At 43.0% G+C, this 16,739-nt stretch overlaps 1 protein-coding gene across 4 annotated transcripts in view; it reads left to right on the top strand.

Annotated features, from left to right (window-relative positions):
- RNF111 (ring finger protein 111) overlaps nt 1-16,739 on the top strand; it is a 91,979-nt gene that overhangs the window by 18,363 nt on the left and 56,877 nt on the right. For all 4 annotated transcript variants that reach the window (XM_077827405.1, XM_077827402.1, XM_077827406.1 and 1 more), the window contains exon 3: nt 1,890-2,016. In XM_077827405.1, the coding sequence (XP_077683531.1) occupies nt 1,890-2,016 (127 nt within the window). The remainder of the gene's footprint in view (nt 1-1,889; nt 2,017-16,739) is intronic.

Genomic DNA, 16,739 nt, shown 5'->3' with positions numbered 1-16,739 from the left:
GGGGGGCTCTGGGTGTGTGTGGGGGGTGAGGCTGGAGGGAGACTGGATGAATGGGGGAGCAGCTCCCTGTACAGTGATTCCTTCCCTTCCCCTGCAGCTGAAGAGCAGTGGGTGCAGGAAGCAATGGGGGGGAGAGTTTGCAGAGCTTTCTGCAGCCTGGGGAGAAATCTAGGGGTGGGTCTGACCCAGCCCCAGATGCTGTACAGGGGAAGTGCAAGGACTAGCAGCTGAGCACGGCGCAGGGTATCTACAGCCAGGTCTTCCCCAGTCCCACCGTCTGCCCCACAGTAGTTTACCTGTCTGCTAGCTGTGCTGGGCACCCAAAACATACTGCTGGGGGGGGGTCACATGACCACTCTTCCCTTTGCTTCCCCATCAGAGAGTCATTTTTCTGCTGGGAAGCAAAGAAATCTGTGGGGGACATGAATTCTGTGCATGCACAGTGGCGCACAATTCCCCCAGGAGTAATGAAAATATTATCATTAAAGACCAAATCTATTCTGCAAACTGATGACAATGGGACAATATTACTTGCCTATCAGAATATTGTTCTTGCAAAGTGAGTGGGTGAGCACAGCTTTGCAAAACTGGCTTAATATTTTGGTTATTTGACTCCAGCTGGCTGGGTAAAAATAATACAGAAATATTCAGTATTTAGAAAGTAAAAACCAATAGGCAATAACTTAATTTTTTAGCCTCTTGAAAAATATTTGTTTGCCAAAAAGTTAGGGAAAAATATTGACAAGTGATTCTTCCCTTCCCCTCCCCTCCCCCCACCAGTTGAGATTTCACTTGTATGCCCTTGCAGTCAGCAGTGTTCCCAACACTCAGGAACTCTTACTTTAACATCAGAACATGCTGAATCTCTTCTTTTATATATGAATAGCTATGACAAAAGGAGGTGGCAAATACAGATTTAATTTTGTAACTGTTTACTTACAAGTTGTAGAAAACATAATGCAATTAGGACACAGTTTAAACTTACATGTAGTATTCTCCCCAAGTCTTTTGGGTCTTACATTTTTTTGGTGAGACTTCATGCAAGTTACAAAATGCATCCAATCATCAAAACTGAAGACACAATTTCTACATTCTAATATGTTTCCTCTAAAATACATAGCCCTCACAGTCTCTTACCCAAAAGTCTTAGTAAAGGGATAGGCTGTGTAAAAATGCTTGTAAGTTCCAATGTGTTCATGCAGGCTCCTTTAAGATTTAGATCACAGTTTGGCACTCTTCAGTTCTTTCTAAACTCCTTTTCTAGTGTACCTTTTAGGTGGTCATTAAATGAAATAAAGTGGTACAGATAATGAGACTAAAATGTTTTAAATTGTCTGAGATAGAAGATTGCATATCTACTTGCTGTCTGTTTCTAGCCTTTGAACTTCATCTTATTTCCATTAACTGTAGAGATGTTCAGTTCAAGATTATCAGTTATTTTTTTATCTGTTGCTTTGGTAATCTAAAACTGAAAAATCTCAGTAAGTTGAGTTGTGTTGTCTCCCTCAAAACCTAAAAACGTAGTTGTTGAGGGTTCGGAGAGGGTAGTGTTGAATCAGTCCTGCTTCTCTGAATAGTTATTTTGGATCAGATTTGGTAGATGCTTTTGACGGGCTTGCATTACAGATTTGTTACATTATCACTACTGTATCCCTTTTACTTGTGTATATACTATAAAATGCAAATACACTTTAATAAAGGCAGTTTTTTAATATATAAAGGTAATAACTTATAAACAAAAAATGAATTCCATGAGTGCAGGGGACTGGACTAGATGACCTCTCGAGGTCCCTTCCAGTCCCATGGTTCTATGACTCTTGTATGAAAAAGGAAATATCAAATGTACATAATCCAAACTGTTGATTTTTCTCTCCCCTTCCCTGCTCCAGGAAGTATTGATGAAGATGTTGTAGTGATTGAAGCATCCTCCACTCCCCAGGTCACTGCCAATGAAGAAATCAATGTTACCTCAACAGACAGTGAAGTGGAAATCGTAACAGTTGGAGAAAGCTATCGGTAAGATTAGCCTCTATCTCTTTGTATGGTGGGTGAGTTGAGTGGGATAGTTTATCTCCTGTGTAAGTAACTTAAAAAAAAAAATGCTAACCTCCTAAAAATGTGGATATCAGTTTAAAAAGCATGTTATACTTTGTGTGTGTGTTTTGTATAGTCTTCATTAACAGCCTGAAAACAAGCAAGAAGTAATGTTGTTCAAAATGGTTTGTATGTATGGAGGATATCCATATCAAAATTTGTTTCTCATTTCCACTAGTGATCCTTGGCTTTAGGACGTTGGACAAAATCCACAAGGATGTTACAGATGTCTGTCTGTCCTTGCAGAGTGTCTGATGAGCCACAAGTTCTCCAGGTTGAGAATTTGCCTTCCTACTAGAGCTAGATGCTTTTGTCAAGCAACTTTGCTTGAAGCAGAAAACTTGGCACTGACATGTGGAGCCACTCAAGTGCCTCTGCAACAAATATATACATATCTATTTGTTGTTGAGGGTGTGTTGCAACTTCTAAAACTTGAAGGATTGTAGAAATCATTTTTAGAAGGTGGTTGTAACTTTTTTAGCAAAGCTGATTTCTGATAAAATTAACTAAGGGAGTTACATAGACTCAGACTTCAAGGCCAGAAAGGACCATCCTTATCCTCTAGTCTGACCACCTGCACATTGCAGGCCACAGAACCTCACCCACCCACTCCTGTAATAGACCCATAACCTCTGGCTAAGTTACTGAAGTTTTCAATCCTTGTTTTAAAGACTTCAGGTTACAGAGACTCCACCTTTTACACCCTAGTTTAAACCTGGAAGTGACCCATGTCTCATGCTGCAGAGGAAGGTGAACAACCCTTAGGCTCTCTGCCAATCTTACCTGGGTGAAAATTCCTTCCTGACCCCAAATATGGTGATCAGTTAGACCCTAAGTATGTGGACAAGACTTACCACCCAGACACCTAGGAAAGAATTCTCTGCAGTAACTCAGAGCCCTCCCCATCTAGTGTTCTGTCTCCAGCCGTTGGAGATACTTGGTGCTAGCCGTCACAGATCAACTACATGTCATTATAGGCAGTCTCATCATACCGTCCTCTCCATATATATATCACGATCAATCTTGGAGACAGTTAGGTTTTTTGCCCCCCTTGGAAGGCTGTTCCAGAACTTCACTCCTCTGATGGTTAGAAACCTTAATCTAATTTAAAGTCTAAATGTGTTTATAACCATTTGTTCTTGTGTCCACACTGGCGCTTAACTTAAATATCTCCTCTCCCTCTGTGGTATTTATCCACCTGATGTATTCATAGAGAGCAATCATATCTCCTGTCAGCCTTCTTTTGGTTAGGCTAAACAAGCCAAGCTCTTTGAGTCTCCTATCATAAGGTAGGTTTTCCTCTCCTCAGGTCATGCTAATAGCCCTTCTATGCACCTGTTCCAGTTTGAATTAATCATTCTTAAACATGGAGACCAGAATTGCACAGAGTATTACAGATGAAGTCTCACCAGTGCCTTGTATAAAGGTACTAACACTTCCCTGTCTCTACTGGAAATACCTCACCTGATGCATCCTACGACTGCATTAGAGTTTTTCATGGCTGCATCACATTGGCAGCTCATAGTCCTGCTGTGATCAGCCAGTACACCCAGGTCTTTGAATAATAGTATTTAACAAGAATGACAAAATGATATTCCCGCAGAGTCATTTGGTTTGAATAAATTAACTGCATTCTAATCATAAGCATCTACTTCTTTGAGCGTGCTCCTTAAAGCAGTAGTGGGTCACTTATTTGGAAGTGTGTGTGTGTGTTTCACAGAAATATCTGTTAATACAACCCCCACTTCCATAAATGTATTTTATAGGTCTGAAACATGACATTTGCTTCAGATTAGTCTGTGCACCAGCAAGATTACAGTCCTAATAGGCAACATAAAACAAAATAACACACAGTGGGAAGGAAAGGGAGGAGAGACAGGATAAATCAACTTTATTTTTTGCACATAGTATGGCCTGTAGCTCTTTATCTTAATTTATTTTCGTTTTTAAATTCATGAATTTTCCTTTGGAGTACTGTTTCTTGTTGACTCTGCGGTTTTAGCCCTTGCCTATTTTCTCAGTCTTGTGCATTTTTAACTCTTGCCCATCATCTTCAGAGATGCCTGCTCAGTCCACGTTAATGTACATTATTAAGAGCTGCAGCAGTATTTTTCAGGATGCTTGGAAAGATTTTTCAGATACCTCTCAAACTATCACTTTAAGCTTTCTGTGTATTGTAGATAACCTTTAAAGCATCAAAAATGTGCCTAGATTAAGCTGATTGCATTTATAGAACATTAATTCAAGGCTTGATTAAAGATGGATGGGATTCGTTTACATATTCAGCTTTTTCTCTGCTCAGCATAATTAAGAAAAGATTGGTGTCGTAGCCAAAAGGACTAAAGGAGAGTATCAGATAAAGGCTAGGAGTACTTCTGGCACCTTAGAGACTAACCAATTTATTTGCCACAAGTACTCCTTTTCTTTTTGCGAATACAGACTAACACGGCTAGTGAAAGATAAAGGCTAGTGTTTCTCTTCTCCTCCTCCCCCAAATACATGAATCCGGCTCCCATTGATGGCAATGGTAGCCTTGCCAGTGGTAGCAAGATTAGGTCAAAGGCCTGTTCCAATGCATTTTGATGACATCTGTCAATAAGTTTTAGATTGTATTGAATTTGCCAGCTCCTTCAATATGCAGATTACTGATAAATTTAAATCTTTAATTTCACTAATGGCGTGACAAGGGTAACAGTCTGTTCTTCTACTGTTTACTACTGGTCTTCAGCGACGAGGAAAAGACCTCCTTCTAAAACAAAGCACTGTATCCTTGGCAACTTTCAGTTGAACACATGCATGTAATTACTTTGTCTTTCTCTACAGTTTTATATATTTGTGTTTTATAATAGCAATGCTGATCTTCAGCTCTAGGATTCAGTCATCTAATGACCGAAAGAGGTCCTCAACTCGGCCTTAAGCCTTAGGTTCTTCCAGGCAATCATTAAATGCCAGAAAATGCCCTCCCTACCAGTCAATTATTCTTTACTGTGGTGAAGTTATCTTAGCCCTGGTCTACACTAGGAGTTGAGGTCGAATTTAGCAGCATTAAATCGATTTAACCCTGCACCCGTCCACACGATGAAGCCTTTTTTTTTTTGACTTAAAGGGCTCTTAAAATTGATTTCCTTACTCGACCCCCGACAAGGGGATTAGCGCTTAAATTGGCCTTGCCAGGTCGAATTTGGAGTACTGTGGACGCAATTAGACGGTATTGGCCCCCGGGAGCTATCCCAGAGTGCTCTATTGTGACCGCTCTGGACAGCACTCTCAACTCAGATCCACTGGCCAGGTAGACAGGAAAAGGCCCGCAAACTTTTGAATTTCAATTTCCTGTTTGCATGGTCACCTGGAGCTTGCCATGCTGGCCAGAGCTCATTAGCAGAGGTGACCATGATGGAGTACCAGAATCGTAGAAGAGCTCCAGCATGGACCGAACGGGAGGTACAGGATCTGATTGCTGTATGGGGAGAGGAATCCGTGCTATCAGAACTCCGTTCCGGTTTTCGAAATGCCAAAACATTTGTCAAAATCTCCCAGGGCATGAAGAACAAAGGCCATAACAGGGACCCGAAGCAGTGCCGCATGAAACTTAAGGAGCTGAGGCAAGCCTACCAGAAAACCAGAGAGGCAAATAGCCGCTCCGGGTCAGAGCCCCAAACATGCCACTTCTATGATGAGCTGCAGTGCCATTTTAGGGGGTTCAGCCACCACTACCCCAGCCATGTTGTTTGACTCCTTCAGTGGAGATGGAGGCAACACAGAAGCAGGTTTTGGGGATGAGGAAGATAGCTCACAGCAAGCAAGCGTAGAAACCGGTTTTCCCGACAGCCAGGAACTGTTTCTCACCCTGTACATGGAGCCAGTACCCCCCTGAACCCACCCAAGGCTGCCTCCCGGACCCGCCAGGTGGAGAAGGGACCTCTGGTGAGTGTACCTTTTTAAAATACTATACATGGTTTAAAAGCAAGCATGTTTAATGATTAATTTGCCCTGGCATTTGCGGCTCTCCTGGATGTACTCCCAAAGCTTTTGCAAAAGGTTTCTGGGGAGGGCAGCCTTATTCCATCCACCATGGTAGGACAGTTTACCACACCAGACCAGTAGCACGTACTCTGGAATCATTGTAGAACAAAGCATTGCAGTGTATGTTTGCTGGCATTCAAACAACATCTGTTCTTTATCTCTCTGTGTTACCCTCAGGAGAGTGCTATCATTCAGGGTCACCTGGTTGAAATAGGGTGCTTTTCTTAAGGGGACATTGAGAGGTGCCCATTCCTGCTGGGCTGTTTGCCTATGGCTGAACAGAAATGTTCCCCGCTGTTAGCCACGGTGAGGGGTGAGGGGCTAGCCACTTGGAGGGGGGAGGCAAAATACGACCTTGGAACGAAAGCACATGTGCTGTGTATGTAATGTTAACAGCAAGGTTTACCCTGAAAGAGTGTAGCCATTATTCTATCAAATGTGTCTTTTTAAATACCACTGTCCCTTTTTTTCTCCACCAGCTGCATGTGTTTCAAGGATCACAGGATCTTCTCCTTCCCAGAGGCTAGTGAAGATTAGAAGGCGAAAAATTGCACTCGTGATGAAATGTTCTCTGAGCTCATGCTGTCCTCCCACACTGACAGAGCACAGACGAATGCGTGGAGGCAAACAATGTCAGAGTGCAGGAAAGCACAAAATGACCGGGAGGAGAGGTGGCGGCCTGAAGAGAGTAAGTGGCGGGCTGAGGAGAGGGCTGAAGCTGAAAGGTGGCGGCAGCATGATAAGAGGAGGCAGGATTCAATGCTGAGGCTGCTGGAGGATCAAACTAATATGCTCCAGCGTATGGTTGAGCTGCAGGAAAGGCAGCAGGAACACAGACCGCTGCTACAGCCCCTGTGTAACCAACCGCTCTCCTCCCCAAGTTCCATAGCCTCCTCACCCAGATGCCCAAGAACATGGTGGGGGAGCCGCCGGCCACCCAGCAACTCCACCCCAGAGGATTGACCAAGCAACAAAAGGCTGGCATTCAATAAGTTTTAAAGTTTTAAACTTTTAAAGTGCTGTGTGTCCTTGTCCTTCCCTCCTCCACCACCCCTCCCAGTGCTTCTCACCTCCACCACCCGTCCCGGGCTACCTTGGCAGTTATCCCCTTATTTGTGTGATGAATTAATAAAGAATGCATGAATGTGAAGCAACAATGACTTTATTGCCTCTGCAAGTGGTGATCGAAGGGAGGAGGGGAGGGTGCTTAGCTTACAGGTAAGTAGAGTGAACCAAGGGGCGGGGCGTTTCATCAAGGAGAAACAAACAGAACTTTCACACCGTAGCCTGGCCAGTCATGAAACTGGTCTTCAAAGCTTCTCCGATGCACACTGCACCCTCCTGTGCTCTTCTAACTGCCCTGTTGTCAGGCTGCGCGTAACCAGCGGCCAGGCTATTTGCCTCAACCTCTCACCCCACCGTAAACGTCTCCCCCTTACTCTCACAGATATTGTGGAGCGCATAGCAAGCAGTAATAACAGTGGGCATATTGGTTTCGCTCAGGTCTAACAGAGTCAGTAAACTACACCAGCGTGCTTTTAAATGTCCTAATGCACATTCTACCACCATTCTCCACTTGCTCAGCCTGTAGTTGCACAGCTCCTGACTACTGTCCAGGAGGCTGCCTGTGTACGGCTTCATGAGCCATGGCATTAAGCAGTAGGCTGGGTCCCCAAGGATAACTATAGGCATTTCAGCATCCCCAATAGTTATTTTCTGGTCTGGGAATAAAGTCCCTTCCTGCAGCTTTTGAAACAGACCAGAGTTCCTGAAGATGCGAGCGTCATGTACCTTTCCCAGCAATCCCACGTTGATATTGGTGAAACGTCCCTTGTGATCCACCAGAGCTTGCAGCACTATTGAAAACTACCTCTTGCGGTTTATGTACTCGCCGGCTTGGTGCTCCGGTGCCAAGATAAGGATATGGGTTCCATCTATGGCCCCACCACAGTTAGGGAATCCCATTGCAGCAAAGCCATCCACTATGACCTGCACATTTCCCAGGGTCACTACCCTTGATATCAGCAGATCTTTGATTGCATTGGCTACTTGCATCACAGAAGCCCCCACAGTTGATTTGCCCACTCCAAATTGATTCCCGACTGACCGGTAGCTGTCTGGCGTTGCAAGCTTTCACAGGGCTATTGCCACTTGCTTCTCAACTGTGAGGGCTGCTCTGATCTTGGTATTCTGGTGCTTCAGGGCAGGGGAAAGCAAGTCACAAAGTTTCATGAAAGTGGCCTTACGCATGCGAAAGTTTCGCAGCCACTGGGAATCGTCCCAGACCTGCAACACTATGCGGTCCCACTAGTCTGTGCTAGTTTCCCGGGCCCAGAATCGTCATTCCATGGCATGAACCTGCCCTATTAGCACCATAATGCCTGCATTGCCAAGGCCCGTGCTTTGAGAGAAGTCTGTGTCCATGTCTTCATCACTCTCGTCACTGCGCTGATGTCGCCTACTTGCCCGGTTTCGCTTTGGCAGGTTCTGGTGCTGCATATACTGCTAGATAATGCATGTGGTATTTAATGTGCTCCTAATTGCCAAAGTGATCTGAGCGGGCTCCATGCTTGCTGCAGTATGGCGTCTGCACAGAAAAAAGGCGGAGAACGATTGTCTGCCATTGCTCTGACAGAGGGAGGGGCGACTGACGACATGGCTTACAGGATTGGCTTACAGGGAATTAAAATCAACAAAGGGGGTGGCTTTACATCAAGGAGAAACAAAAACAGCTGTCACACAGAATGGCCCCCTCAAAGGTTGAACTCAAAACCCTGTGTTTAGCAGGCCAATGCTCAACCACTAAGCTATCCCTCCCTCTTGTATTTCAGGCAGGACTTGAGGGAGGGAGGGGGGAGCAAATGAATAGAAAACAAATCTGGTCTATTTCTTGTTTTGATCCACTCCATCTATCTTTTACATCTTTGGCTGGCAGCAGACGGTGCAGAAGGACTGCAAGCCATCCACATCTCTTGGCTGCTCGGCAGAAGATGGTACAATAGGACTGCTAGCCATCCATATTTCTTGCCTGCTCACCATAAGATGGTAGAATAGGACTGCTTGCAGGACTAAAGAGAGTGACCTGGTCGAGTCACTCCTAATGTAGTCCCTGCACCCATGTCTGTCCAGGCGCTCTTGACTGACGCGGCCAGGAGCACCTCGGACATGACGATGACGGCTACCAGTCCTATTGTACCGTCTGCTGCCACAAGGCAATGGGTTGCTGCTGCTGTGTAGCAATGCAGTACCATGTCTGCCAGCACCCAGGAGACATACGGTGACAGTGAGCTGAGCGGGCTCCATGCTTGCCCTGATATGGCGTTTGCACAGGTAACTCATGAAAAAAGGCACGAAACGATTGTCTGCCCTTGCTTTCACGGAGGGAGGGAGGGAAGGAGGTCCTGATGACATGGACCCAGAACCACCTGTGATGATGTTTTTTGCCTCATCAGGCATTGGGATCTTAACCCAGAATTCCAATGGGCAGCAGAGACTGCGGGAATTGTGGGATAGCTACCCACAGTGCAACACTCCGAAAGTCGACGCTAGCCTCGGTACTGTGGAAGCACTCTGCCGAGTTAATTCACTTAATGCACTTAGAGCATTTTGTGTGGGGACACACACAATTGACTAAAACGATTTCTAAAAAACCGACTTCTATAAATTCAACCTAATTTTGTAGTGTAGACATACCCTTAGTACTTCCTATTCAGACCAAAGTCATGTGGCCTGGTCAGGCACATCACAGCGTTTCCAGAATTACAAATTTTGTTGCTGTTCTGCTGAACAGAAGGTGCCATCAGCAGTCTTAAAATTCCAACTTAATTCAGAGTTTTAGTTTCAAATATTGTGAATAAACTGAACATTCTGACATAGTTGTTCACCACCATTTAGAATACTGTTCAAAGCAAAAATAAGTGTCTGTCTTATGTTCAGCTTCACATAACTCTCATATAGATGAAGCAGGTTACATTTTTTAAAAGTCAAGGATGTGTTTTGGAGAGAAGTAAAAATCTAAGTCGAGTGAGAATAAAACATGAAAATACAATATACAGCACTCTAATTTATAGTATCACTTTTCTGTCTAATCTAGAAGATAGGTTTTCTTACAATACCTATTTTAAATGTATTGAATAAGTCTTGTGTAAGGAATGGGTAGTGTTAACACACACACACCCCCAACCCAGATAGGTCATAGTAATTTATGAATTTGTCATTTTGGTTTCAGTAATTTGGATGGCTGTAAATTTAAAAAGAGAAATTTTACAACTTCTTTGATTCACAAAGTTTTGAGGTTTTTATGTCTATTTTAGGTATTTTGCCATCAAGTTAAGTACATTTGTTTTCTATATCCTTTACAGTTTCTATACCCAATATACACCCCAAAAAATGGAGGTCAGCTGGTGTAATGCTCTACTTATTTCATATAATAGAAAATGCAGCCTTTATTAATGACTTTAGGTTCTGATCCTGCTAATAGTTGCACGTCTCCTTAACTGTACTCCTGTTAGTAGTCCCACTTATTTCAATGATAGTAAAGGTAAGTACATATGTTTGTGGAATTGGACTCCTATAACAGAGCATCTTAATTCAGTGAGAGAGGATGTTCAGTGTCACAGGAAATCTTAGCTTTAATTTTTTTTAAATATTCCCTTTTGAAATTTTTCAAAGAAGTCAAAGGATATTAGATATGTCTCCTACTAATATTAATGGAAGGTATATCTAAACCCTTTAGACTACTCAACCCTTGGGTTTTAAATTTCCTGTTAGAAAACTGACCTGAGGACTCCCAGGTACAGCTGAATTTGCTTCATGACATTCTTCTGCATAACCTGTATGGAAAGAGGTCTGAGAGATTATATTAAGAGACATTTGTGGAAGGGAGAGAGAGGGAGGTATTAACAATAACTTCTTTAGTAAATGATGATGGTTTGTGTCTCTTCAGATATTTTTCATTTGACAATATTTTGCATGCTAAAGTAGGTACTTTCCACTGTAGAAATGTATGTTATATTCTAGCTCTATTAATACTTGACTATAAGAAGACTGATAGTGAGAAAAAGATCTGTCATTTTGTTACCTGCAATCCTACTTAATGAATGAATTATATGGCACATGCGGTATTGCAGAGAAGTACTGTTTACTGCAGATTTGGGAGTATGTAAAATATTTCCATTGTTGCCATCAAATCTGTTATAGTTAAAACATGGATTATAGTAATTCCTGTGTTGAGCTATTGATCCCCTATTAAGTGATGACTCATTGAGTAGTTATTCAGTAGTATTAGATATTAGCTTTAGCCCTATTGTTTAAAAGGTGCTTGTGAGCAGCTAACTATTTTTGATGATTTAACTTTTATTCAAGTTTGTCACTAGACTTAAGTAATGGTAGTTTAAAATTTGTCCCTCCTCTGGGGGGAATTATATTAGGATTGAGACATGGAGTTAATCTTCAGATATTTGATCGTAAGTGATATTCTTTCTCTTTGCCAAAACTAACGTAAAAATCATATTTAAAATTCTGAAGTGCTAATGGCCTGAGAATTGAAAAGTTCAGTATTTTAAAAAACATTAAATTTGTTAACCTCAAAGTGGGAGATGAAATAAGTATGAGAGATCCGAAGTTGTGACTTTGTATAAGGAACCTGTTAGTATAAGGAATCTGTTTGTGGGAGACTTTTGAAGTTAGTTGATCCCTACTCTCTTGTATAAGTAAAACAAAGAAAGGGATTACTTCTTCAAACATTGTTTAAAAGGTGATAGTGTATCAAAGAACCCTTAACAAAGTACCTATATTATGCATCAGGTATATGTTTAATTTATAAACTAGTGAATTAAAACTGGAGCAAAAATTATGATGCTTTATAGTACTTTATTAAAAAAAAATCAACAGTGCGCGTCAACTTTTTTTGGTGGTAATGAGATGGGGAAATCTTCTTGGAGCTCAGCTGACTGTCAGTATGTTGAAATTAATCCCTACTGGCCACTCATAGTCAAAGAATTACTAGTTAAGGTCAGAAAGAAGAAAATGTAATAGTAAACAAAGCACTTAAATTATTTGGTTCATGGTGAGCCCTTCTTTCAGATGATGGTTACTCGTGGTGAGGGAGGAGGATACTGAGGGAAAATATGCCTGCTAGAACTGTGTAAGGAACAGTAATTCCATTTTGTGGAGGATTTTGAGAGCAACTTGTTTTTTGTTTTGATTTGGTTCAAAATGTTTTGTTTTTTGTAGCAAAACCCTGCAAGAATTAGTTTCTCAGATAACAAAATGTTTAGTCCCAAATGTCGTAACAAAATATTTTGACCTGGAACAGAAATTCCACTAGTGGCCATGTTGTGTGCAGTTTTCAGTGTGTCATTTAATCAGGGCAGGGAAGAGGGGTAGCTGAGGAGTAGGACGCTGACTTTTTAAAACAAACAAATGGACTAGGATGAGTGGTGGTGGTGGTGGAGAGGTGAAAGAGGAGTGGGGCCCCTTACTACAAAACTCTCCCTCTCCTCCAGTGTTTGGGAGCACTTTTCTGTGGTGATGGTGCTGTCAAAAATGGCTGTCTTCCACTACTGTGAAGGGGGGGGGGCCTCTTGAGACTCCCCATAGCATCTTAGTACCACCTCCTTAGGTGGGACCACAGATTGCCAGTCTCACAGACTGCATCCACTATGAATGCATTGAGGCTGAGAGCTGTTGACAGCAGTTCCTGCATCTTGTAATGCTATCCAGAAACTGACTCACAACCAGATTGAGGCAGTGAGTGAAGCTAGGGATGTGGAAGAGACCACTGTGCTCTGTCTTTATGATTACTCCCTTGTTGCTGCAAAGCCAGCAGAGAGGGACCTTAGCCATTCCTCTATGACATCATGCAGCTTTTCCAACATTATGCTGAAAAACATGACTGTGGCATGCTGTCAGCTGAGGATGTACATGTTGCCAGAGCTGCTGCCAGTCTCTCTGCTGCTCCTGACCTAGTAGGCTGTAACATATGTAGTCGGCTGTCTGACCACTGAGCCATATGTGAGTAGTCAGGTGCACCCTTCTACATTCAGTTACCCAGACCATACTGTTCTGCAATTCTTAAAGTAGCACACTGATCTGATACTGCCTTGTTAGTAAAACAGGAACATCTAGGAATCTGATACAAGGGGGCTTAATCTCACCCTCCACGTAGGAAAAAGGAAGTATGTCCATACCTAGCATCTTTGCACATTCTGCTGCATGCTCCTGGACTTAGCTGAAAGTACTTGAGTGCTTGTCCATAAGTATTCCACCACTCAGTTCCTTCTCACTACCCACTGCTGCAAGACTGAGCTCCTCAGTGTCTGCATCTTTATGCATCCCTTTTTGCTCTTAGCTGTAAGTATGTGTACTCCCTTCTTTTTCTTCTCTGACTGGGAGTGTCCTGGTATTGGGACATAGGGAGGGATGTTATTAAGTCTCCTAAGTTTAAGTATTGCCCCTCTTGGAGATTGGCAGTTCTGGTAAATGATGGGCACATAACATGCCATTTTGTTTAGGAGAAGCACATCTCTGATAAATGTGTGGTGTGCAATCCCTTTTCTAGAAGGTCCTTGAAAGCTAGAGAGGCACATTTAAAGATAATTTTGTTAGATCTATCTATGCAGCTAGTCACTGATCTGGGGAGGGCAGACCCCCTTTGAAAAGTTTCACCTCAGTACAGGAGTGTCCCCATCGGCTTCAGATCCAGTAATTCAGCTCCAATCTGGAAAGACCCGTGATGGCTTCAGACAGAGGTAGGGCTGATAAAACCTAAATCCTCAGATAAGAAGGGGCGTTGCTAATCTGAGAAAAGCAGGGACAAATCTCAATGGGAGTTTCCCAGTGAGAAGAGGTCTGTCATCTCACCTCTTTGGTTCTAAGGGGACTTTATGGATTGATGTGGGTAACCACTCTGAGGGAGCGTGGTACTGGGGCTTTGGGACTACTTGGGGACTCCCAATCCGCTGCTGCCAGGGCATCAGGGGTTACCTGAGCACAGAGTGCTTTGGAGTCAGTTACTATGGTACAGGACCTCATCAGCACTACTCCCCTAAACGCTACTTGCTTCTACACAGAGTGTCTGTACCAAGTGCACTGGCATAGCCAACCCTAAGGTTTGTGGCACTGCCTCTCTCAATACAAAAAAGCATGCAGTAACAATGGACCTTCAGGTCTTATAAGAGTGAGTCTCCCTTGCTATCCACTGGACTAAAAATCCCTCTTGTGGTACTGATGCCTTTTATGTCATTGGCACAGAGTACTGTTCTGGGGCTTATGTCCTGTGGAATCCTAGTACTCGGGCTTCTGATGCTTCCCCTTCCTCCCCCTCCCCGCTTAGATTTAGAATGTTCATTGTCCTCTTCTGACACTCAACACAACAGGGAAGGCAGGGAAGGCTCCCTTACTTATTACAAATCTGAAGGGGAGCGTCAAGGTTCCTTCCCCACTCTGAACTCTAGGGTACAGATGTGGGGACCTGCATGAAAACCTCCTAAGCTTACTTTTACCAGCTTAGGTTAAAACTTCCCCAAGGTACAAACTATTTTACCCTTTGCCCTTGGACTTCCACTGCCACCACCAAACATTTATCTGGATTTATTTTATTAGGAAAGCATTGTTTGGAAATGTCTTTCCCCCCCCCCCCCAAATCCTCCCAACCCTTGCACCCCACTTCCTGGGGATGGTTTGATAAAAATCCTCACCAGTTTGCATAGGTGACCACAGACCCAAACCCTTGGATCTTAAGAACAATTAAAAAACAACATTCAGTTCTTGAAAAGAAGAATTTTAATAGAAGTAACAGTAAAAAAAGAAGTAACAATAAAAAGAATCACCTCTGTAAAATCAGGATGGTAAATACCTTACAGGGTTATTAGATTCAAAACATAGAGAATCCCTCTAGGCAAAACCTTAAATTACAAAAAGAAACACAGACAGGAATATCCATTCTATTCAGCACAGCTTAATTTCTCAGCCATTTAAAGAAATCATAATCTAACGTATATCTAGCTAGATTACTTACTAAGTTCTAAGACTCCATTCCTGTTCTGTCCCCGGCAAAAGCATCACACAGACAGGCTCTTTGTTTTTCCCTTCCCCCAGCTTTTGAAAGTATCTTGTCTCCTCATTGGTCATTTTGGTCAGGTGCCAGCGAGGTTATCCTAGCTTCTTAACCCTTTACAGGTGAGAGGACTTTTCCTCTGGCCAGGAGGGATTTTAAAGGGGTTTACCCTTCCCTTTATATTTATGACAGGGACTAGAGGGCTTCCCTTAGGACACAGCAGGTTTGTGAGTAGACACTTGCCCTGGTGCTCCTTTCTGATATAATGTTATAACATAGCTCTGTTGGAACCTGTGGGGTCTTTAAGGTCCTAGATATCATGCCTTTGCATCTTCTCCTAGAATGAGAACCTTGTGAGACCCTGACACTCCAATATTCACCGCTGTCACGTAATTAGGATATGTTTTGTAAAAAGTATATCTTGTGAGGTATCATTCTAAAAGTCTTGATCTGCTAAACATTAATATTGTTTGTGTTATTGTCGTATGGGAAGTAATAAACTTTGGCTATGTATGTGTTACTGAAAGATATTGTGAGGTTGAAAACACCCGCAGGCAGCCTTTCATGTACGACCATTAAAAAGGCCAAACAATGTTAATGGCTTATTCAGGGAATGCACACAAGCATAAAGATTACCCCAGGAACTGTGTACAATAGAAACATCTCAGAGATAGCACTACACAATGGTAACTGTTTGACCCAGGTCACAGCAAAAGAGCTTTCCAGCAAGTGGGAGGAAGATATAAAAGGGGACAATGACCTCATGAGGGTACCTCACTATCCCTGCAACATCAAACCTGGAAAGACCTGAGGGGCAAGGACTGAACTGTAGGAAGTGATGGTCCCAGGCTAGAAGGATCTTTAGCCTGTGTATGAAAACCTGGGAAAGCCAAGGCAACTTGTACCTTAAGAATCTGCCAGCCTGTTTATCACTCAGAGTGAGCATTTGCTAATTTATATCTTACCTATCTAGTGTGTTAAGCTCAGTTTGCGATTTGTTTATTTACTAAGCTTTGATCTGTTTGCTATCCCTTGTAATCACTTAAAATCTACCTTTTGTAGTTAATAAACTTGTTTTGTTTATTCTAAAATTTTGTGTAATTCATAACTGGAGGGGGCCAAAAGCTGTGCATATCTTCCTGCACATTGAGAGAGGAAGCGGATTTCACAAGCTTATGCTGTACAGTTTTCTGTGCAGTGCAAGACAATATAATTTTGGGTTTGCACCCCTTAGGGGGTGTGCACTTGAGTGTTGAGCAGTCCCCTAGCTGATTCTTCCCATGCAGAGCTGATTTCAGTGTTTGTGTCTTTCTGCAGCTGGGCAAGTCCCTACCCCATGTGTGTGCTACAGGAGGCATAAGGGCCTGGCACAGCAGGACAAGGTGAGGGAGTCCAGGCTTGATGACTCCAGTACATCAGGCGGCACCCAGGAGTTGGGGACAACCCATCACAAACCTCTCCTACCCTGTATCCGGAAACTGCAGTGTCTCAGATTGCAGTTCATGAACCTGACAGTTCAGGCAATATCAGCAGCTGTTTTGTCCTCATCCCTATCTGAGGCAGT

Source organism: Eretmochelys imbricata, chromosome 10, assembly GCF_965152235.1.
Source record: "Eretmochelys imbricata isolate rEreImb1 chromosome 10, rEreImb1.hap1, whole genome shotgun sequence".
Classification (NCBI taxonomy): domain Eukaryota; kingdom Metazoa; phylum Chordata; order Testudines; family Cheloniidae; genus Eretmochelys; species Eretmochelys imbricata.
The sequence above is the reverse complement of the archived record's forward strand: the minus strand, read 5'-3'. Positions and strand labels throughout refer to the sequence as shown.